Consider the following 24,998-nt stretch of genomic DNA (forward strand, 5'->3'; position numbering starts at 1 on the left):
TATGTTACTTTCAGTTAAAAAGTAGGTTTTTGAAAACTTGTACATATAATGAACGTTTTATTAAAGAAATGTAAAAGGTTGTTTATTTATTATATTTACTACAACAATTTTATTTGATTGACAATCAAAAAAAAAAGATAAAATATGTGTATGATTTTAAGTAATCATTAACGTAATCAATATGCACAACTACATTTTTTTGGAAATGTCGTTTTTGATTTTTTTTAATGTTAGTTCAATTTCTCGGTCTTGGAACCAACAACGAATTAGTTGCAAGGTAAGTCACGAAGTAGGCTACCCGCTACACAGGTGAACTGATCCCTTTACCACTGACGGAGAACGTGCCGATACGCATCCGCTTAATTATCAGAAATAGGACAATTTTTTCAAATCAAATTAATATTAGATTAAATAATTTTTATCAAAAAACCTTTCCGTCAGAGCCAAAGGTTTATCTCAAAGAGCCCCGTACTCAGTGATAATCTATGAAAATGGCTGCCGTATTGAATGAGTTAACTAGCGCAGGTAAGACAGCTTTCCTAGGTACCACCCATCCGGTAAAAAAATATATGTATACAAGGATAGCCGTTTAATGACGGTGCGTTGTCCGGTGATGGAAAAGATATAAGTTTATTTTGAATTTTTTCTATGTATACGTTACGTGTTAGTTGAAATAAAACGTATCTTTCGATGAACATAGGATACGGTGCTTTATACTACTCAATATATACGAGGTGTGATGAAAAAATACGCTAAATCGATTCTCATAACAGCATACTTGTTCCTTCAAACAGTCGTTTAATTACTCAATAACTTAACTATGAAAAGAACCGGAAAAATTGATCAACCGGTTTCTTCTTCATCGTGATATTATGAACTATCACAAGGTGCTTTTTGATCGCTACGTTCTTAGTATTGAAAAGGTTTTTTTTTTCGAAATAGGACAAATTTTAAATTACCTTCTTTATTTCCATTTGAATTCACCGAATTTTTTCATCACATCTCGTATGTTTAAATCAGGGTTACGTCATACTAGATTGATGATGATATAAAATCATTCTTATATATATATATATATATATATATATATATATATATATATATATGTATGTATATATATATACATATATATCGATTACCAAATCTTATTAATTAATCGATTGTAGTTCAGTTACTATATCACAATGATTAATGTAGGCTTATAAACCTTTCGAAATAATGTTATATCGAAGCTCTGTGATTCGGGTATATTGCTGGTGGTGGTAGTCCTGGTCCTTTCGGGGGATGAAGCTCATTCATCGGAATAACAGGAAGTAGATGTTTCATTTGCAATGATGATCTTCGTATTTTAAATCTGGAATTGTTATAGAATTATTATAAAAATATTAGAAAGTAATCAGTTAAGTTATGGCCGAATAAATAGGGGAGTATCAAGGCGGGTTGGAGTACCTAAGAAATTGATACGATTGGTGAAAAACCGAAAATATGTAGATTGAAAGTTTATATGGTCAGGCAGAGATCAGATATCTGGTGAGGACAAAAAGATTGCGTTGGTTTGGAAGCATAGCCAGAATGTAAAAAAAAACAGTTGAATGAAAAGTGGGGAGGGCGCTAAAAAAAGAATAGGACGTCCACGTAGGAAATATCTAGATGCGTGTGAGAACTACATATAGAAGTTGGGAATAGCGAACTGGCGCAACGCAGCCATGATGAAAAGTTGGAGGAAAGCAGTAAAGCAGAAAAGAGGCTACAAACCAGGCCTGCTGTGCTGTTATACGGGGTGTCCCACGACGAATTAAAACTATCTGTATATGGCAAAATACTTATAGTAAAATCATGAAAATTTCTACGTTTGGGTTTTCGGATACGATCTTCTTAACTAGATAATTTTTCAAAGATGGCCGACTTTCTGGTTCTACCGGCTGTAACTTTGTTGTTTTTAATAGAACATTCTGTATAATAATACATTTCTGAAACCTACGTAAAATTTTATTAAATTTTGTCTTAAACCTTTTTTCGATAAATGCATACTTTTTGAGTTATTAATTTTTTTGGAAAAAAATTTACCGTTGCAGACCTTTATAAATTATTTTTTTACGAGTATGCCCTTAAAGATATGAAAATGATTTTTATTCAGATTCCTTAAGAAAGGTCAGAGGTATTTGATTCTATGTTGAATAATTTTGTATTTTATACAAGGTGTGTATAAAAAGTGTTCAAAAGTCATCTTCATAAATCAAATTTCTTTTTTTTAATAAAACCACTCGGTTTTTTCTATTTAAATGCATTCAGGGATAAAAAATAAGGCAAGTTGATGTATACTTTCCTATACCTAATCCTTACCGTTATCCAGATATTAAATGTTTTCTATAAATTTTTTTAGAGCTGCAGGTGTAGTATAAATTTATTTTGACCCGTCGATACAAACACTAAGAAATAAAAATAAAGAAATTATTCTTCTTAATCTTGTCAAGGTCTGTAAAAAAAAATTAAATCAAATTGTATTTACTAATCCTATTCCAACTTTTAGTTTCCGAGATATTTGAGGTTTCAAATTATTATTGTATTTTTTATCAAGGTTTAATTTTTCATGTATACTTTTTAAGTAGGCCGACACTCATTTAACTATCATTAGTCCATTGTTGATACTTCAAAGAATCGTTAATTTGGCTTCATCTCAATTTAATAACGAATAATTAAAATTTAGACCACACCTGCATCTCTAAAAATTTACAGAAAACTATTAGTATGTGAATAACGGTAAAGTTTAGGTATAGGAAAGTATACATAAATTTGCCTTATTTTTTACCCCTGAATGCATTATAATAGAAAAAACCGGGTGGTTCTATTTAAAATAAAGAAATCTGATATTTATGACGTTAAACTTTGAACACTTTTTATACATACCCTGTATACAATAAAAATTTTTTTAACATAGATTCAAGTACGTGTCACTCAACTAAAAGCAACCGAGAAGAAATTACTTTCATATCTTTAAGGGTATCCTCGTAAAAAAATAATTTATAAAGGTCTACAATGGTCAAATTTTTTACAAAAAAATTAATAACTCACAAAGTAAGATGTAAAAAATGCATTAATACATAGGGTGTTCAAACAAAATAACAAAGTTACAGTCGACTTCCGGTTATACCGGTTATACTGGAAGTCGGCCATCTTTGATAATATATTAGTTGAATAGATCGTATTCGAAAACCCAAACGTAGAAATTTTCATGATTCTACTATAAGTATTTTGCCATATACAGATAGTTTTAACTCGTCGTAGGACACTCTGTATAAATTTTCATTTATTAAATAATAGCAAGCTAATTTTTCCGCGTGGAATTACATCATAGAGTTTTTAGTTTTTATAAGAGAGTTTGAAGGTGAGAGAAGGACTTCGTTTCTGGTGGTAGCTACACTAGTGTATATACTAGAGCTATTAGATTAAAGTAGATAAGATTAAGAAAATATAAGGGCAACAACTGATCTTTCTATTTTTGAAGATGAAGAGCTCAGAGCCATAAACTGCGTAAAAAACGGAAATACAGTAGGAGTAGAAGATATGCATCCAAAACCACAGAAGCTACTCGGTGAAAATGGTATAAAAGTACTAAAGAACTTGTTAAATAATATTTATGAAACTGCCATTATTCCCCCAGATTGGTTGAGTCCAAAATGCAGTGACACTAGAACTATAAGCTTTATGAACGACGTATTAAAAACATTTTTGAAGATAATCGACAAATTTGGAGTATGTGTGAAGCATTGTTTTTGCAACCTCTTATACGACACAAAGGCATGGACGCTCACTTAAAATATGCTCAAAACGTTTGAGACAAAAGTTTATCGCCGAATGCTAAAGATAAGTTACTACAAACATCGAGCCTATTAATAAACCAAATAATCAACATTATAAAAAAACGTAAATTAGATTATTTTGGTCATATGATTCGCAACCCTGTAAAGTAGTATCTTCTTCGTTTGGTAATGCAAAGCAAAATAATGGGTAGTGAAAGCAAAAAGACACGTGTGCCAGCGAGGCTGCACCTTAATTAAAAACCAATGAGTTTTGAAATATATAATGCAGAAATTTTATTAAAAAGAACATTTTTGTTAGCTTTAGGTGTGAAAAAGTTATGTTAGATAATTTCATTATCATCATTATCCCTACAAAAATCATTACTAGTAGTACGTCCTTGGCTTCAAGGCAATAGTGTGAATCTATACCCTACCATATAACTATAAACATACATTATAAATATGCTGAAAATTTTATGAAGACGAAAAAAAAATAATGAAACGAAATTAGACTTCAAACTGATAATAAAAACAATATAAAAGTAAACACGAAAGACATATTAGAAACATGGAAGAAATGTTTTTAAGAAAAATTAAGCCGCAGAGGTAGAATGTTAACAAGAAAAGAAGAATTCGAGGATAAAGGGGAATTATTTAACGATAGAAGGACAACAGAGGAAATCACAGAAGAGGAAGAGGCAACAGCAATAGTAAAAATCAAAATAAGAAGAGCATGTGGATAAAACAACATGTGAGCGGATATGATAAAATATTTAGGAGGAATGGGTCAGGGAAGGATACTAAAGATATTCAACTTAGCATGGAATACAACCAAAATACACAGAGACCGGAAATAAATCAATTGATACCACTTCAGAAAAAAAGAGACGACCGAATGTGCGAAAATTACAGCGCAATATGTTTATCTTCAGTTGGCTTAGAAACATATATAAATATATATGCTCAATAGAAAGGAAATTAGAACAGAGAGAAGAATTACGTATTACATTCATCGATTTTAAAACTACATTCGACTCAATAGTTACAAAAAGGGTATGAGGCAGTTTGAGGAAATAGGAATCATTAGAAAAATGACAGAGATAATAAACGAAATATATGAAAACGTAAGAGAGAAGTAGACAGGAGAGGATCGACGAAGTTGAGGATGGAAATGGAAATAAAACAAGGAGATAGTCCTAGTCATCTTCTAATTCATACTTGTCATAGATAGGATGATAAAAACAATAAAAAAGAAGAAGTATGAACTAGAGATAATAATTAGCTACAAAAACCTAGAACCAGTAAAAATAAACGGGTTTAGTATATGCAGACGATATAGTGATCGTAGTTGATACATTCAAGAAAGAAAAAGCATGCGTATGGATAAAGAAAATAAAAGACCTGAGAATGAAAGTGGATATCAAGAAATGCAGAAGGATGGTGGTAAATCCAAAAAGACAGCATGAGGAATATTTAATGATGAAAGGGCAAAAACAGAGTGACCACTTCTGAATATCTATAATTTTCACAGAAATATAGCGATAGCAAACAGAGTAACAAAAGCAAATGAAATATACTATTCTCATAATAAGACAAATTTCGGGAAAAAAGACAAAAGTATACAACTCGATAACTGTACCCACGTTAATATATGGTAGTGAAACTTAGATGAACAAAAGGATATAAAGTAGCGGAGATGAACTGAGAAAAATAGCAGGAAAAACGAGGATGGATAAGATAAGAAATGATATAGTTTTAGAAAAACTCAAATAGGAACCAAAATATTTAAAATATGTTTGAACTGGTACGGATCATAGAGGGACACCACAAAAGCCTACTAAAGAAATGTGACACAAGCAAAAAATTATGAGAAAAGAAGATGAGAAAGACCCAAGAAAACTTGGTTAAAACAAATAGCACAGGAAAGGGGGAAGACAAGGGAGAACAATATAGCAGATGAATGAAGTAGCAAAGGATTAGAAAGAGTGGAAAAATGGATGGAAAAGGAGAATGAAAACTACTAAGACCCCAATACTCTGACGCTCGAAAACGAATAAAGGAATCTAGAGAAGAAGAAGAAGAAGACTTCAAACACTGGGGGACTATAATTCAAAAACAAGGGCCTGTATTGAAGAAATCAGTATATGAAGTGCTAACATTATTTTGGTTCAAGCTATACGCTTCCGACTCTTTTCCCGTTAGTCCCGGGTGCTATAGCGGGTAGTACATTTTCAAATTTACACCCTGTACGTTGATGGTAGGATCTAAATCTTAAAAGCTACTCCTTATTTTCAAATTCTAAGTGTTTAAATGAAAATTCCAATGTCATTCTAGTTAAGATATTCGGACTATTTCGTTTAATGTACCTACGATTGGACAACAACTAACATCTTACATGATTTGTTGAATTAAGGTCGATTCATAAACTTGACTTTCCGTTTGCCGTTGTCTTTCGCGAGTGACGTTTGCCCTAGCAAATTCTACTCCCTATTCATAAACTTGACATTGCTGCCGTTAACCTAAAAATGTTGTTATTCTTTTTGACGGATGTACTGCTTTTTGTTTTCGTGATATTTTTGTGTTTTCATTTGTAAGTCGGTATTTATAGAGGATATTATGGATTATAACAAAGTATTTTGTATCGGGAGTATAGACAAGATCACGTGACAAACGCAAACGGATGTGATTGACTCTTTTCTATTGCTACGAACGTTGCTACGAACGGCCGACAAGAAAGTTTATGCTGAAAGTCATCAACGGCAGAAGGCGAGGTCAAACGGGAACTCTGAATTGTCTTATGCATTTCAATGTTTTTAATTTTGAAACAGCAAAGTCAATGTAACGGCAAACGGAAAATCAAATTTATGAATCTGCCTTTATTCTTCGATATGGTAAGAAAAAACTGCAGATACCTTTGTTTATTATTTGTTGGAATGCATCCGCATGGACACGAACACACTGAGTTTTCGTTACCATCCAAAGATGTCGTCTCTGTACAATGGTATCCTATTTGACCACTTAATATGGAGCCATTCGCTGTTATCACATCTCCTTCCAACCTAACTGCTCCAGCTAATGCCTTTAAAATAATTGAAATAGTTAATTTTACTAGTCATCTCACTATATTGGTATTGGGAGGAATAATCATCGATCTTGATTTTTTCACTGATAGACTTGCATCAAGAATTTGCAGGATCATTCATAAACACGCACAAATTAATGATGTGTTTGACAACCAACTTCAGCTATACGTCTCAGTTTCAACAGAAGGGGGTAGTATATGTCTACCTCTACCTCCTTCCAAGTAATTTTAGTTTAATGGATTCACAAGGCAATTATCCATAGAGGATGGTGTTTCCTCACCATCATTGACCACATAGGTATGTTCGATGAGATTTGAAATTGTTTTAGAGGTTGTTATCAACATAATGCCCAGCTGTTATACTACCTCTAATAAACACAAGTGGGGATCAACTACTATGTGCCATGGTCCAACAAATCATTACCCAACATGTCTTTCAACAGCAGATCCAAGATCGCATTACTGTAAACGGCGGCGTTTTAACTATTTACTATTAAGATGTGCACATGCCATTCTGTCACCATTATATTTTTTATGTAAAAATCAAGCTCAAAAAGGCTAATCTCTATTAAACTCGAGCAGTTCGAGCGGTGTTTGCCGTGTGGAGATACCTGTGGATGTTAATCTTGAACTTATGTAGGCTGTAATATTCGGGAAAGACGTGCCCTGGTAGCTGATTTTACAGTTTGTACATCTTCAAAGGAGAGAGTCCCAATAAATTGACGATATGGGCGGCTTCAGGTGAATTCACTGTTCATGAACCACATCTGCCTGTCTTGCAAATAGTGCTCTATGTGGGATTATGTTGGACAGCTCGGAAGAACATCTGCCGTGGTATGTATCGGTTAAACGGAATTAGGTCAGTGACTTTTTTCTGTGCTCGAAGCTGTCCAAGTTTCTGGTCAACTCTGCACCGCCAAAAAGTCAAATTGTTCTTCTGTATTGAGTCGAGTATCCCTAGGGTATGCTTGGGAACCTAGCTCCGAATGTACTCCAAAGATGGGCGAATCTGGGCCTTATAGAGGATTAGAAGCTGTATATAGAAGCGAGGTATATAGTTTTTTCAGACTTAAAGAGGGCTCCAAGCATTTGTGAAGATTCCTTACCTAATTCGCCTCGTGCCCATGCCAGGACATATTGCTCCCAGCTTTAACACCCAATAATACTCCAGAATGTTTTCATGATCGGTGTTAATGGTCGTAGTAATCTGTTGTTGTCTACGGATTTGGGTGTTGGTCAAGTTTATTGACGCGGCTGATTTGAGCGACGTCATCAGTGTGCTATCGTCGGCGAAGCTATAGATCCGTTTTACAGTTTTGTCTAGTAGATCGTTGATGTACACAAGAAAGAGAGTGGGTGACAAGCTGAAAATATCAGCGTTAACCTCAAACCTTTCTGGGGAGTGTCCATCGAGAGCACCTGGATAGATCGGTCTTTGAGAAAGCTACTAATCCAGTCGATGGGTTCTCCACGACCTTGGCAACGACTGGGACTAAAGCAATCTAAATCTCCCACCTTTCCACATAGTTTTGAAAAGTGTGGCAGAGACAACATCACTTAGAATGTTCAGAGTGGGAATCATCAAAGAGAACCCGTTCCTAAATAATGACCAACCTTGGGACATGCCTCAGAACGTTACATCGAAAAAGTTTAGCTTTGAGAAAAACTTCACCTCAATAATAAACTGTAAAGGCAAGTGGGATCAAAACTTTGTCCGATAGTCAAGCGGCCATTAGAGCTCTAAGCTCCAATATCATGAACTCCAAACTCGTTTTGGATTTCCCAGAAAAGTTAAGCCAGCTAGACAAAAAAATACACTACAATTGATTCCCGGACGCACCGGAGCGAAAAAAAAGAAATAGCTGATAAGCTCTCAACAGCGACGGCAGACAAACTCTTCATGGAACCCGAACCCTTCTGTGGCTTCAGCTACAGAACCTAAGTAAGAACAAACTACGAATACTAACTGGAGTTCTATCGGGGCACTGTCGCCTCAACAAACTAGACCTAGCATATAATGCGGCGTGCAGATTTTGTTGCACAGAGGACGAAATCTCTATCCACATTCTCTCGAAATGTAAAACACTGAGAAACTGCAGAGCACTACATCCCACATTCCAGACTTTTTAAAAGAAGTGGGATTAAGGGATCAGCTGTAAACACTGGGTTGGTTCTTTAGTATCGCAGCAAATCTATATACAGTACTTTTCAGGTAAAAGTATCCACCTTTAATAACTTTTGTAATACTGTTATTTAGAAAAAATCCAAAAACACGTCAATTTATGTTGGAAGGGGCAAGCATTATGGCATATTTAAACTTACTGGAAAAGCCAACCCCTCACCCCCAGCAGCATCCCCTTTATTTTTTTAAATTACTTGTCATATTTTTTATGTAAAATTTGGATACTCCTCTTTGAGCTGATTTCAAAAATGTATAATACTTGTAGGTTAAAGTGGTTAGTTTATGAGATAAACAATTTTTCTTTCAAGAGCACAAATTTTACTTATTATTTACTTTCACCTTATTTGCCTGTACTAAAATGGGTTGTTTAAACTCTTTAATCTTTTTAACTGTGCTATTTATTATGAAGTTACAATAAGTGTTCAAAATGAGTACCATTCACTTCCATACAATGGTATCTATTTTGAAATGCCTCTCTGACATTGCTTAATACGGCTGGATTTAATTGTCGACATTCATTTTCTATCCTCTCTCGTAAATCATCCAGAGATTCTGGTTGGGTAGCATAAACTTTTGTTTTTAAATACCCCCATAAAAAGAAGTCTAGGGGTGTTAAATCCGGTGACCTAGGTGGCCACTCCATCATCTGCCCCCTTCTACCTATCCAACGAGCGGGGAATGTTTCGTTTAAAAATTGTCGGACAGGCATAGCATAGTGTGGGGGAGCTCCGTCTTGTTGAAATACCAGTAAATCTTCGGATAGGTTATCATCATTTTCTATTATTGTTGTAATACGTGGGTCAACCCCTTCCCTGAGTAACTCAAGATATGATTCACCATTTAAATTTCCGTTGATGAAGAAAGGTCCGACAATGTGGTCACCTAGCATACCAAACCAAACGTTTAACTTTTGGGGATGTTGTGTATGGAATTCACGCATAATATGTGGATCACTTTCAGCCCAATATCTACAATTATGCCTACTTACTAAGCTATTTAATGACCATGAGCATTCATCAGAAAAGCAAATATTGTTTAACAATTGTGGATTGTTATTGATAATTTGCGTCATTGATTCGCAAAACTCTAGACGACGATCAAAATCATCTTCATTCAACTCGTGCACCAACTTAACTTTGTATGGGTGGTACTTGAATTTATGTAGAACTCGGAAAACTGTAGAAGATGAAATACCGATCGCTCTACTTATTGTTGACAACGATTGGGGTTGTTGAGCCTCTAAGCTGACTTGCCCTAAAATTGCCACTTGGATTGCTTCGTTATTTACGAGTCCCTCTCGCTTATGCACTTTATTGCAAACAGACCCTGTTGTGGTAAATTTCTCCATCAGTTGAATTACATACTTATGAGTTGCATGTCTTCCGTCATGTAATTCGTTAAATATTCTAGCAGCAGCTCTTGCACAATTATTATTTTGGTAGTATAAACCTACAATTTCAATTCTTTCTTGCAAAGAGTAAACCATTTCAGAGAAACAAAATAAATAATGTATCAAATTACACTATCAATAGTGACTACAAATTCTAGTTGACAATGTCAAACTTTAATAAAAAGTAGAGTTTTTTGTTGTTTGGATTTTTTAAGTAGAATAAATAGCACAGTTAAAAAGATTAAAGAGTTTGAACTGTTGTACAACCCATTTTAGTACAGGCAAATAAGGTGAAAGTAAATAATAAGTAAAATTTGTGCTCTTAAAAGAAAAATTGTTTATCTCATAAACTAACCACTTTAACCTACAAGTATTATACATTTTTGAAATCAGCTCAAAGAGGAGTATCCAAATACCAGTATTACAAAAGTTATTAAAGGTGGATACTTTTATCTGAAAAGCACTGTATACATACATATACATTATTAACAATTTTCGTGAGTTTTCACAATCTTTAAAATAAGAGTAATTACCTGAATGGCTTGAGCTTCATCTCTCCTTTCGTCTTCGGTATTCATTGTCACAAATCTAAGAACCAACAAATTCAATGAAGCCGCAACTATGGCTAAGCCAAAAAGGATGAATATCAGTGCAAACACAACATATTCGGGTTTCTCACTAAGAGCATTATCTTTCTGAAGTGCCACCTAAAATATAATTTTCAAATATAAAGTGACAATGAAAATAACGGCTACAATGAAGATTATAATGAATATTTTTCATTTATTTATGCTGGAAACTATTTTCTGGTATCTGCTAATGATGTCTAAGAAGTCATATGTTAACATGCCTTATCACTTATTTACTGAGTTCCGGCAACATTGTAATCAGCTGTGAATTTTTAAAATGAATTAGCAATTGATATTTGTCGATATGTCGATTCTATTATACTTGAAGGTTTCTCGCCATATCTCCATTTTTTCTGGAAATGATCAATATATCACGAGTTTCAACTCACCATATCACCGAATCCAATTGTGGTCAAGGTGATAAAGCAGTAATAAACAGAGTCGAAGTAACTCCATCCTTCGTATCTTGAGAATGCGGCAGCTCCTCCTGCTATTGTTAATGAACTTAAAAAAGTAACTACGCAAATAAGGTCTAGTTCTGATGCATTTGTCTGCCGGCAGTGAAGAGAAGATTTCACAGATCGTATGATCACACTAAAACAATTAAATTATTGTTAAAACCCAATGCAGTGTATTCATAAAGTAATTTAACCTGCTAATATATAATTAACAATTTTTAAATTACAATCATTTGAAATTGATTATCTCAAAAAGTTGTAGGGCTTTCTATGTTCGAATGTGTTCAAATGTTATGAAACAGGCAGGTACTTGGAATAGAAAGAATAACTATTCTCATTATGAGCTTGTGGTGATCTAATGATGATGTAGCTCACTCATTTAATGATACACCTATCCAAATCTCACCTATATCACCAAAAGTGCAGTTTAAGAGATTATGAAACTTTTTGAAGAAGAGGGTCAACACAGATCCACCAATAATCCTTTTCGGAGTCCAAGACGCTGCATTTCGTGTCTTTGTGCTAACATTTATGTGGGCACCACAAAATGGTCTATAAATACTAGAATTAAAGATCATTGCCGAAAGGGAAAGGCTGAAAATTAGATGAATAATGTCAAGGATGATCCGAACTATGCGAATTACAGAATGGCGCTCCAAGCCAAGGGACAGAATGCTATAGAGGAGGACAAGGCTCACGCAGGGCTGTAGTGCCGCGTGATGATGATGATGATGTGTAATAAAAAAAGTTGAAATCTAAAAAATATTATACAGTAGGTTGATGAGGTACAGAAACAATTAAGCTCTTAAAAATAACACACAAATTGTTCTCATCAATTCTATAACTAATAGATTGAGAATCTTCTCTGCATATATAATTTATCCATAAATTGATTAATATTAGATTCATTTGTTATGAAAAGAATGGTTTTTTGCATACATCGTCAACTGAAACTGTCGATTGAGTTTCATATTTTTCTACTAACCTGCTTAGTTTATTGACCCTTTCCCCAATACTCTGGAACATCACCAATCCCAAGGGAATGCCAATAATCGCATAGAACATCGTAAATAACTTTCCGTAAATAGTGCTGGGCGTAGAATGACCGTAACCGATGGTCGTCAGAACTGTAGTAGCGTAGTAGAACGCTCCAGTAAATTTCCACTGTCGACCGGCTCTGTGAGGTTCAGACTTCAATACGACCGTTTCCAATATTCTGTAATCTTCGTTGCTGATATTATATTTTGTCCTTGTAATACTTTGTACCTCTGTGAAAAGTAAGTAGTAAATAGATTTAATGGAAACAGTCATTTGTTTATTATGGTGTTAGAGCTCACGTGTAGCTGTCAGTATGAATGTACGTATAATTAGATAGTCCTGATAGAGAAAGAGAATCATTTTATGTCACTGTTGTAAGTTACTAGATGAGACATTGGACAATATCTACGGGGAGACATTGAACATTCCAATGCCTCCTCATAGTTCAATAGCATGGCGTCACAAATTCTGCTTATGCAATTATTACAAAATGGTACGAGGAAAGTTAATAAACAACATATAGTGTACCAAATAAATAAGAAGAGCTTAGATTTTTAATAATAATAAGTTGCTGCATAAGCTGATAAACTCTATTTTTCTCTCTTGAGAGTTTAGGAATTTGGATCGCGGCTAACAAGCATCAATGTCTTTTCTAATCGTACGAGGTGGTCCCAGAAGAGTACCTGGTCCAACAGATAAGCCACAAAAGTTTTGGATTGATGTTCAATAAGCTCGATACCTTTTTTATAATAAGAATCGTCCATCTCCTGAAAATAGTGATCAACTGTCGACATCACCCTTTCATTGTTAGAAAATCTTTGCCCACCGAGTCATTTTTTTAAATCTGGGAACAGAAAACAATCCGAGTGGACTAACTATGATGAATAGAGTGCGTTAGGTAGAAACTCAATCTTTAATTCATTAATTTTGGTAATTGCAATAACGGATGTGTGAGCTGGTGCATTGTCTTGATGAAACAACACTTTCTTTTTAGCCGAATGCGGCCGTTTTTGCTTGATTTCTTCACACAAACGTTGCAATAAGTTCGCATAATAATCGCCTTTGATAGTTTTTCTTTTTTCAAGATAGTCAAACCGACGCTAACACCTTGCCTGCAGATGGAATGGTCTTTGCCTTCTTTGGAGCCGATTCTCCCTTTTCAGTCAATTGTTTTGAATATTCTTTTGTTTTGGGTATGAAGTGATGCACTCATGCTTCATCAATGGTTATAAAACGGCGTAAAGTTCGGCTTTATTCCTGTGAAAAATTGACAAACACTGGATGGAAACATCTTCACGACGCTTTCTCTTTTCCAAATTTTTAGTTAATATGCGATGTACCGCACTTTTTGAAGTACTTAATATGTCATTCAGCTCACGCTCTTTCAGTGCCGCTTTGGGGATTTTCTCCAACATTTCTGGAGTCGTCATCTCATTTGATCGATCTCCGCAATGCTGGTGTTCGCAGGTCTTACGGCCTCATTTAAACTCTGCTACCTAATATTTTACTATTGATAACGAAGGAGCAATTTCACTCAGTGGTATATTTTTAGGCAACTACCGACATCTCTAAGTCAGGCCAGGTACTTTTGGGACCATCCTCGTAGGTTTTGCAGTTTTGAAAATGGTTCTATACTTCTTTTTGTCCTGCATCATCTATCTGTCTCAGTTTTGTCTTCTTCGAAACTTTTCATATCCTTGAAAAACTTTATCGGTGGTCAAAGATTTTCTAACAATGAAGAGGTAATTTCGGCCGTTAATGGCTATTTTGAAGATCTTGACGATTCTTATTATAAAAAGGGTATCGAAGTTTATGTTTTTTTTGTTGGGCCAGGTACTTCTAGGACCAAACTTATATATTAAACTTGAACTAAGTAGAAATAAACTGTCACAATCTAATAGAATATAAAGAGATTGTTTTAAAGTGAAAAAGGTGTACAAATATAGCTAATTAAGGTGTAAAATGCGTTTTTATTTAATAAGTTATTCTGGAAATTACTAAATTTGTGTGTTTATCATTGTGACAGAAGTCTGATATTCACTTATTTGTAGTTTACAATAAAATAAAAATCAATCGATGTGAAAATGTCAAGTTTGCGTACTTTTCCAATCAATATAGTCAAAGGCATTTTTGTTATTGTCAGAGAGAGATGGAAAAGAATAAATAAATAAAATGGAAAATATTTATTCAATACTAAAAATAAAAATTACATTTTACAAAAAAGTCATTACTATCATAACTATCTATAAAACAATGAAGGACGCGTTTTGAATAGAGATATGTATTTCTGTTCCGTTAGAATGATTTCACAAATTCATAATAACGGAATAAGTATACTACAATGTGATTGAAAAAACCCACCTTGTAAAAAAACTTTTCTCTGGCTCTCTGTTTTGGATTCTAAAGCATCGAAGACAGCTGCGCCAATAAGAAGGTAAGTGAACGTGCAAACGATTAGAGATAAGGTGCGAACGTTTTGCTTCTTCATTCTTTAACGCGCGTCATGCTGGCGCCGGGGGGTTCCCACGTCGCTAGCTGCCCCCCAGGCGCTCCCTTTTTCTTATCCACATTTCACCTCCTAGAATAATTAAATACAAAAGAATGATTTGCTATTGGTCAAGTCCATAAGTTTTTGAATAAAACATATTAGAATTGTTTATCAACATACATGGTCAACTTAGTTAACCTTTACATGCATATCATATAAATATACAACTATTTAATGTATACAGTGTCGATTGTGAAGGCAAGTCCAAAGCACCTAGAACTTCGGTGCTTTGGACCTAACGTAATCGGTTATACTTTATATATAATCAGTATTGTGAATTTCTTCAATTTCTTATTTCTTAGATATTTTCATATTTTTAAGTTTCTAAATGCACTTGATTTTAGGCCTCTTATGTTTCAAAATTAGTTTTTTAGGTCTTTTATGTTCCAAAATTAGTTTTTTTTCAATAATTTATTAAAATAAAGATAAAAATTGACGTTTCGACTAATTTTAAATCTTTATCAAAATATGATATTGACACTGACAATTTGCGTATTTATATTGATCAATAGATAAGAATAAAATCAAAATAGAAATTTGCTCTAATGAGAAAAATTCATTTTTCCTCAGTCCTCACATCTCAAATATGTAGCAGTAATAAATTAAATTATTTGTGGTTTTATTAGAATTTACAAAATAGAGCTATAAATTTTACTTAAATTATTTAGGTCTTTTTTATCATTTATAACTTTTTCGTTCTTATGAATTTGAACAATTTCTAAAAATTCTCCTTTTCTTTTATTTTATGTTTCAAGTATTTTTTAATCTCTATATGGTTGGTTAATGCAGTTCAATTTTTTTTATCAAATCATCTAAATAAGGAGATTCAAAATAGAATAAGATCTGATACTTGTCATATTATTTCTAATTTCAAAAATAAATTGAAAAACAAACAGCAACAGAGAAATATCAAAACTCAAAATATAACTAAAACCAAAGAATTAATCAATCAAAACAGAAATCTCAAAATTTTGATTTTTTTGAATCTTTATAATTGAATTTGTTTATTTCATGCTTTAGATTTTAATTTAGTGAAATATTTGGATAATGCATCGTGTCCTTCATACTAATTTTATATTTATTGAAATAATTCGATAATTGTTGGGAAAGTCCTTGTACATATGGTGAGGAAAAATGTTTTATGTTTTGATGTTTCGTTTCTGTTTTGTTTTTTAATTGATTGTAGTATCTGTTTATCCTTTTCTTGAATATATTTTTGAATAGCTAAGCATCTAAATTCAGGAGCTGACAGTTGGATAGATCTATCAGCCAAACTTATCATCACTGATCTATTTTGGCATATACGATGACAAGTTTAAATATCTTGAGGACCTAGAAGGTTTTGTATACCATTCTGTTCTTATGTTTTTTTTTAATATAACTATTATTAATTGCGCTATAACACTTGAAATGGAAGCCCCCATAACAAAACCAACAATTTGTTTGTATATTTCATTTTCACATTTGAAATATGTTGTTGTAACTGTGAGTTCTATAGTATTTATAAATTCGTGTTGAGATATTTCCTTATATTCTTTAATTTTGTCCCATTTTTTTATTATTATATTTTTCACAATGGTAATAGGAATATTTGTATATAAAGAGACCACATCTAACGAAATAAATACATATTCGTTAGGAATTTTTATACTTTCAATTTTTTCTTTGAAATCCCATGTCTTTTTGATACAGTATTTGTTTTAATATAAAATTGGATCATTATTTTGTTTGGGATAAGAATTAGTAGGATCTTGTTTAATTTTTTTGTAATTTGTCTTATCCTTCAATAATTTCATCATTTTATTAAAATCTTCTGATTTCATAGTAACGGTTTTATTAGATTGACCTGCTTTCAAAATTTTGAGATTTCTGTTTTCATTGATGAATTCTTTGGTTTTAGTTAAATTTTCAGTTTTCATATTCCTCTATTGCTGTTTGTTTTTCAATTTATTTCTGAAATTATTGATAATACTACAAGTAGCAAATCTTATTTTATTTTGAATTTCATTATTTAGATGATTAGTGTTGCATTCAGTATACAGTGCTTTTCAGATAAAAGTATCCACCTTTAATAACTTTTGTAATACTGGTATTTAGAAAAAATCCAAAAACACGTCAATTTATATTGGAAGGGGCAAGCATTATGGCTTATTTAAACTTACTGGAAAAGCCACCCCCTCACCCCTAGCAGCATCCCCTTTATTTTTTTAAATTACTTGTCATATTTTTTATGTAAAATTTGGATACTCCTCTTTGAGCTGATTTCAAAAATGTATAATACTTGTAGGTTAAAGTGGTTAGTTTATGAGATAAACAATTTTTCTTTTAAGAGCACAAATTTTACTTATTATTTACTTTCACCTTATTTGCCTGTACTAAAACGGGTTGTACAACAGTTCAAACTCTTTAATCTTTTTAACTGTGCTATTTATTCTACTTAAAAAATCCAAACAACAAAAAACTCTACTTTTTATCAAAGTTTGACATTGTCAACTAGAATTTGTAGTCACTATTGATAGTGTAATTTGATACATGATTTATTTTGTTTCTCTGAAATGGTTTACTCTTTGCAAGAAAGAATTGAAATTGTAGGTTTATACTACCAAAATAATAATTGTGCAAGAGCTGCTGCTAGAATATTTAACGAATTACATGACGGAAGACATGCAACTCATAAGTATGTAATTCAACTGATGGAGAAATTTACCACAACAGGGTCTGTTTGCAATAAAGTGCATAAGCGAGAGGGACTCGTAAATAACGAAGCAATCCAAGTGGCAATTTTAGGGCAAGTCAGCTTAGAGGCTCAACAACCCCAATCGTTGTCAACAATAAGTAGAGCGATCGGTATTTCATCTTCTACAGTTTTCCGAGTTCTACATAAATTCAAGTACCACCCATACAAAGTTAAGTTGGTGCACGAGTTGAATGAAGATGATTTTGATCGTCGTCTAGAGTTTTGCGAATCAATGACGCAAATTATCAATAACAATCCACAATTGTTAAACAATATTTGCTTTTCTGATGAATGCTCATGGTCATTAAATAGCTTAGTAAGTAGGCATAATTGTAGATATTGGGCTGAAAGTGATCCACATATTATGCGTGAATTCCATACACAACATCCCCAAAAGTTAAACGTTTGGTGTGGTATGCTAGGTGACCACATTGTCGGACCTTTCTTCATCAACGGAAATTTAAATGGTGAATCATATCTTGAGTTACTCAGGGAAGGGGTTGACCCACGTATTACAACAATAATAGAAAATGATGATAACCTTTCCGAAGATTTACTGGTATTTCAACAAGACGGAGCTCCCCCACACTATGCTATGCCTGTCCGACAATTTTTAAACGAAACATTCCCCGCTCGTTGTATAGGTAGAAGGGAGCCACCTAGGTCACCGGATTTAACACCCCTAGACTTCTTTTTATGGGGGTATTTAAAAACAAAAGTTTATGCTACCCAACCAGAATCTCTGGATGATTTACGAGAGAGGATAGAAAATGAATGTCGACAATTAAATCCAGCCGTATTAAGCAATGTCAGAGAGGCATTTCAAAATAGATTATACCATTGTATGGAAGTGAATGGTACTCATTTTGAACACTTATTGTAACTTCATAATAAATAGCACAGTTAAAAAGATTAAAGAGTTTGAACTGTTGTACAACCCATTTTAGTACAGGCAAATAAGGTGAAAGTAAATAATAAGTAAAATTTGTGCTCTTAAAAGAAAAATTGTTTATCTCATAAACTAACCACTTTAACCTACAAGTATTATACATTTTTGAAATCAGCTCAAAGAGGAGTATCCAAATTTTACATAAAAAATATGACAAGTAATTTAAAAAAATAAAGGGGATGCAGCTAGGGGTGAGGGGGTGGCTTTTCCAGTAAGTTTAAATAAGCCATAATGCTTGCCACTTCCAACATAAATTGACGTGATTTTGGATTTTTTCTAAATACCAGTATTACAAAAGTTATTAAAGGTGGATACTTTTATCTGAAAAGCAATGTATACATAAGATATTTATCACAAGTAATTGTTTGTCGCTAGAAATATTTTGTGAAAAATTGGGACCTAAAGATAAAACTTCTTTCACTTCATTTGGTATGACAGTTTATATATCAAGTGCCTTGTACTAATTGTGACGCTGTCTACATAAGGCAGATATCTCAATATTTAGGAAATAGACTAAAAGGTCATCAATATGATGAAAAAAATAGAACTGCATTAACCAACCATGAAATATCAAAAAACATAAAGTCAATTATAAAGATTCAAAAATTCTTGAAACGGAATCTAATATACCAAAAAGAGAATTTGTAGAAATGGTTTACATTCATAAGAAAGAAAATGTTATAAATGATAAAAAAGGCATAAATAATTTAAGTAAAATTTATAGCTCTATTTTGTAAATTCTAATAAAACCACAAATAATTTATTACTGCTAAATATTTGAGATGTGAGAACTGAGGAAAAATTTCTATTCCGATTTTATTCTTATTTTGATATTTATGTTGAAGGTGATCTATTGATTCAAATAAATAAGCAAATTGTCAAATGACAGTTTTTATCTTATCATTAAAAAAACTAATTTTAAAACAGAAGAGACCTAAAATGAAGAACATTTAGAAACATAAATATGTCAAAAGGTCTAAGAAATAAGAAATTAAATAAATTTACGATTACGTTAGGTCCAAAGCATCTAGAGCTTCGGTGCTCTGGACTTGCCTTCACAGTCGATACTGTGTAATTTTGAAATAAAAGAGATCTAAAATCAAGAAAAAATAGAAAAATTAGTATTGTATTGAGTAACCTAGTATTAGTAAGATGTATTCTGTTATCACTAGCTTAAGAAAAAGCCTAGATGACTTGGTAAAGTCAAGTAAATACAAGTAACAATATAAAAATCGAATTTAATTTATTTCACTGAAGTATTGAATGACAAAAAGGTTTGAAAAATTCAATTTTTAAGGTGTTATTTATATGATAAAATCAGGAAGCATGAAAATGATCTAATTATGTCTCCTATAAATATTCACGTAGAACAAATCGCTATAAATTAGATCTTCTGTTCTCTACAAGAGGAAGCCAGGTAACATCTTTAACTATTCTTACATCCAGGTGCCTGCTACGATATTTGACTTGTTTGTAGTGATCTCCAATCCATCAGTTTTATTGGATTTGAGTTTATTTTTCTTAATGAGAACAATAAAAATTGGTATAGTTAAGAAAACATGATTTTAAAGAGGCTCTAACTTAACAGGATTTTTAGTTATTGTGGAGGCTGTGTTGGGGTTTTTACAAGAAAAGGAAAAAACATGTAAACAATTGTAGAACAGATAATTATTACTTGGTCAAAGCAAAATAAATAACATCAACTGTTATAGTTGAATTTATTCTTTTTACACAGAATATAAGCATGGTAGAATATCACAGTTTAAGCATTTACCAAAACTATCAGAATTGCTTCAAGACCTAAGTCTAGTGACTTTAAAATAGGTCGCTCCGGTAATAACCAAGCCATTGCTTGTTTTGTTTAATTGAGGATTTAAAAATAATTTCGTAAGATGTATTATGTAGAATCAATAAGTGGGCCATGTATAAGCCTAGTTTGATTAAGCGAGAAGCCGACTCTGTAGATTTTTCAGAATCCTTTTGATACTAACATTGAAACCCTAGCCCCGGAACTTCAAATGGAAATGATTGATCTACAGTGCAGTGATATAATTAAAAACAAATATCAAACTCATCTTTCTTGGAATTGTATAAGAATCTTCCACTGACACAATTTGATAATTTGCATAAATTTGCTCGTGGGCTGTTTTCTGTTTTTAGTACTACTTATTTGTGTGAGAAGACCTTCTCCAAAATGAAATACACAAAAAATGTTTACAGATCTAAATTAACTGATGAGCATCTTAAATCTCTTTTAATAATTGGTACAAGTAAAATTAGTTCACAACTACAAACTATTGTCAGTGGAAAATCTCAATTACATGAATCTCATTAGTACTACCTTCTGACTACCATTATTATTTATAAAGATACTTTGGAATTGAAACAGTTTTTACTTTTGTTTTATTCGCAAAGAATTTATTTATTGTCCTCAGGGCTCAGTTCAGGTCTCGTACCCTGTTTAAACCAAACTCCCTTAAAGGCAATTTAACGAGATATGATAATGATTTTTGTTTCAAGTTTCAAGTAGGACTATAATTAAGTGCATCATCTGTCTAAATAACGATGTATAATGCCGTCCAATTTATAATGGTTCGATTGCCTTTTAACCAATACTTTCTAGCATAAGATATACTAATGTATTAAAAATATTTACAGAAATAATAAATTTAAGAAATGAGGTATCTACACTTTGTACGGTAACACACCAATAAATATAAATCGAGACATAGGTGTATTGAGTTATTGCACACATTAAGCTTGTTTCTTTTCAATCCTCTCGTATAATGCCGACCAATTTATAATCTATTTATAAAAATAATAAATTTATAAAATGAGGTATCTCAAAATTGTCGGCAAGGTTTTTTATAATCTGCAATTGATATTGGAAGAACATGTTGGATGCCATACCATCAGAACTGTCCCGAAACTTACTGAAAAATACTTGAAACTGAAAAATCTTGAAGAATATACCGGACATGTGATAAGGCGCTCTCCGGCAACCATGTTGGTGGAGAGCGGCACTGATTTGCTCACTTTGAAAAGATACGGTGTAGGATGGTGTAGAAGAAGGATACATAGAAGAAGCCATACAAAGGAAAATAAAAGTATCGCATAAATTGTTATACCCTCCTTACTTGCAAAAAACAAGCTCTGCGATATTTCATCAGGAAAATCGAATCATCTGAAAACCTTGTGCTTTTACTTCTTTAGTTTTGAAGAATGAAATACCAAATGGACTGCAATAATACAAATTGTACAATAAATGTTATTATTATTACCAGCGATTCCTAAATATACTAATTATGCTGTGGTTTGTTTTCAGAAAAGTTTATTTTTTTTTATTTAGCACACGGAAAAAAAATCGGAGATCGGTAAAAACATTCCGTGTGCTGTTGTGAAAATACCTCCTTTACGTCTTTGTAAAAACAGATGAAAACAGGATGTTTTCAGATAAGTATAATAAAAAATTAATTACACTTGACATTTCTGAATTTTATGTCTATTTTATTACATTTTGATGACAATATGATATTAAGTTAACCACTCAACTAACCCCAAAATGTTTCAACTGATGTATTTTGAATCAATAGGAAAAGGGAAAAATAGGATTTTTGTGTAATTTCGCTGTGGGGGTCTGAAACATCAGTTCATTTTAGAAACTCTTGTTCAAACTAGTTTTCAAAAACAAATAAATTACAATTTTTCAGGTTTATAAGGATAGCAAGCAAACTGTTTTTTTTTTGTTTGTATTTAAAGAAATGCTATTATGCTATCAATTGAAAGACCCGAAGAAAAGAGCCACTACATTGAAATAAGAAATAGAGTTAACACAGAAATCAAACACATAAAACAAAGCTTCTGGGAAATCCTATTTCGAACAACTGTACGCAGATGCTCCCAAAGAGGAAGGAAACAAAGAAAACAATGAAGAAGATGAAGAAAACAATGAAGCCCTCGAGATATTAGAAGAAGTAACGATAGAACACACAAAAAAGATCAAAAACAGGAAAGCACCTGGATTAGATAGCATACCAAATGAGTTATTGAAATACGGAGGACAACGACTAATGGTAGAATTTACAAAGCTTTTCATCAGAATAATATCAAACAGAGAAGTTCCGAGCGAATGGAAAAAGAGAATAACCATTCCTATATTCAAGAAAGGAGACAGGAAATCGCCAGAGAACTATAGAGGTATAACCCTTCTAAACACAATCATGAAAATTTTTACAAAAATCATTGAAACAACGTAAACACATCGTAAGAACAACAAGGATTCAGGAGAAATCGATCAACCATAGATGCCATCTTCACAATCAGACAAGTAGTTTAAAAAGCTATAGAATACGGCAAGTCCGCGTATATGTACTTCAAAGATCTCACCAAAGCATTCGACAAGGTAAAGCTAAGCGACGTAGTAGACATCCTAAAAAAGAAATACGTTCCGAAAACCATAACAGACATCATAAGAAATTTCACATATTCACTTACATCGGGCGCAATAAAAATAATCTGTTATGCCGATGACGCTGTAATGGTGGCAGAGAGCGAAAATGACTAACAGCAGCTCCTATATTCATTCAACGTTAAAGCTAAAGCCTTTAACATGCAAGTATCCACCGCAAAAACTAAGCCCTTGTTGTCTCTGAAGAACCAATAAGGTACAAACTGGTAATGTCATTTGACTTTCTAAGCACACAAATCAGCGCAGACCAGAACAGAATAAATGAAGTAAAAGGACGAGCAAACAAAGCCAGCCGAATATCAGGCGCACTCCGGGACATTATCTGGAATAATACCAGTATGAATAAAAGGGCAAAAGTTGAAATATACAAAACCTGCGTTAGTCCCATATTGACAAAAACATCATTCGAACAACAGAAATGAAAATACTGAGAAACATATGCGGGTACACACTAAGAGACAGAAACAGAAACACATACATAAGACACGAATGTGAGGTGGAAGACATAGACAGATGGGGACGTAAACGTAGAAGAGCTTGAACGAACACGTGGACAGGATGACCAGAGAAAGATTAGCAAAGATCGCACGATACGGTAAACCAGGGACACGACGACCTTTAGGAAGAACTCCAAAAAGGTGGATGGAATCATGGACATCAATATCTCAAGGATGACAAGTTGGAAACTACATGCCTAATGCCTACAATACGTTGAAGAGGACGAAGAAGAATTGAATGACACAACTTTCAGCGGTATACAGGGCTGTCAAATATAATAAATTACAAAAGTATTTCAATGATTTGTTGATATATGACAACATGTATACCTCAAACATCTAATAGTTATTAACACGGTTATATTAGCTTTACCTGTCTATGAATTTGTTTATTTGTGAGTTTCTTTGTTTGTAGCTCTCCTTTGATCTAAGAACAAGTGGCTTATTTAATAAGAATTTCGTTCGACAGAGGATTCGAACCTACGTGTTGGAAATCAAGCACTTTGACAAACCTTACCCACTACATCGTTACGGCACGATACAAGTTTCGACGAACCATTATACGAGGATGGTATCAATTAAGAAACTAAAAAGTGAAGAATAAATAAAATTTCAAGCTTATTTTAATAAAAAATTATTTTCAACTTTTTAGTTTGATGTGTTTTTCAGTTTTTCCAAACTACATTCATCATTATTCTAGATTTAGCTTATATTATTATTATCAACAATACTTCGTTCCAATTTTTATGTTCTGCTTCCATTTTATAAATGATTTTCTTATTTTTCCAGATATATCGGATATTTTGTTTTCAAATGAGTAAAGAAATAATCGAATGAAAAAGTCTATGAACTATTTCGCACTGCAGATGTTAAAATTTTTAGAAAATAAACAATATTTTTTATCAATTTCAATAAACATACAAGAGAGCTTTCATATATAAATACTGTATTAAACGACTATTAAAAAAAAAATAAAAGTAGTGCACATCAACAATGTGAAATTACAAATGTCATTTACCTCGGCAAAATATTGAGGACAGGGTCCCAAAGATGAAGTCGAATTATTATTTACGTTGATTAAACACAAACAAATATTCCAAATCGAGCTCCGAACATCTTTCAAATAAAAAACTACTTATTTGTATATGAAAAGAACACCTTCAACAAAATCGTTGACAAATATATACACGAGAAAATCGCGAGAGTAATCTTGAACCTCC

The 24,998-nt window shown here is 32.8% G+C and overlaps 1 protein-coding gene across 1 annotated transcript; it reads right to left on the reverse strand.

Moving 5' to 3' along the window:
- Positions 1–1,100: 1,100 nt before the first annotated feature.
- On the reverse strand, positions 1,101–24,998 carry LOC130446669 (two pore potassium channel protein sup-9). Its single transcript, XM_056783045.1, has 7 exons — positions 24,797–24,998; positions 14,941–15,157; positions 12,527–12,809; positions 11,473–11,677; positions 10,988–11,161; positions 6,713–6,879; positions 1,101–1,354 (listed from the first exon to the last, which is right to left on the reverse strand). The coding sequence occupies exons 2-7, from the start codon at positions 15,065–15,067 to the stop codon at positions 1,222–1,224; spliced, it is 1,089 nt and encodes a 362-aa protein (XP_056639023.1). The 5' UTR covers positions 15,068–15,157; positions 24,797–24,998; the 3' UTR covers positions 1,101–1,221.

Source organism: Diorhabda sublineata, chromosome 7 (assembly GCF_026230105.1).
Source record: "Diorhabda sublineata isolate icDioSubl1.1 chromosome 7, icDioSubl1.1, whole genome shotgun sequence".
Taxonomy (NCBI): domain Eukaryota; kingdom Metazoa; phylum Arthropoda; class Insecta; order Coleoptera; family Chrysomelidae; genus Diorhabda; species Diorhabda sublineata.

Coding starts and splice junctions, on each gene's coding strand:
- LOC130446669 (XM_056783045.1), bottom strand. CDS start 15,067: ATGAAGAAGCAAAACGTTCGCACCTTATCTCTAATCGTTTGCACGTTC. Junction 11,678..12,526: donor AGGGTCAATAAACTAAGCAG/GTTAGTAGAAAA, acceptor TAATTGTTTTAG/TGTGATCATACGATCTGTGA. Junction 1,355..6,712: donor CCAACAAATAATAAACAAAG/GTATCTGCAGTT, acceptor TAACAATTCCAG/ATTTAAAATACGAAGATCAT.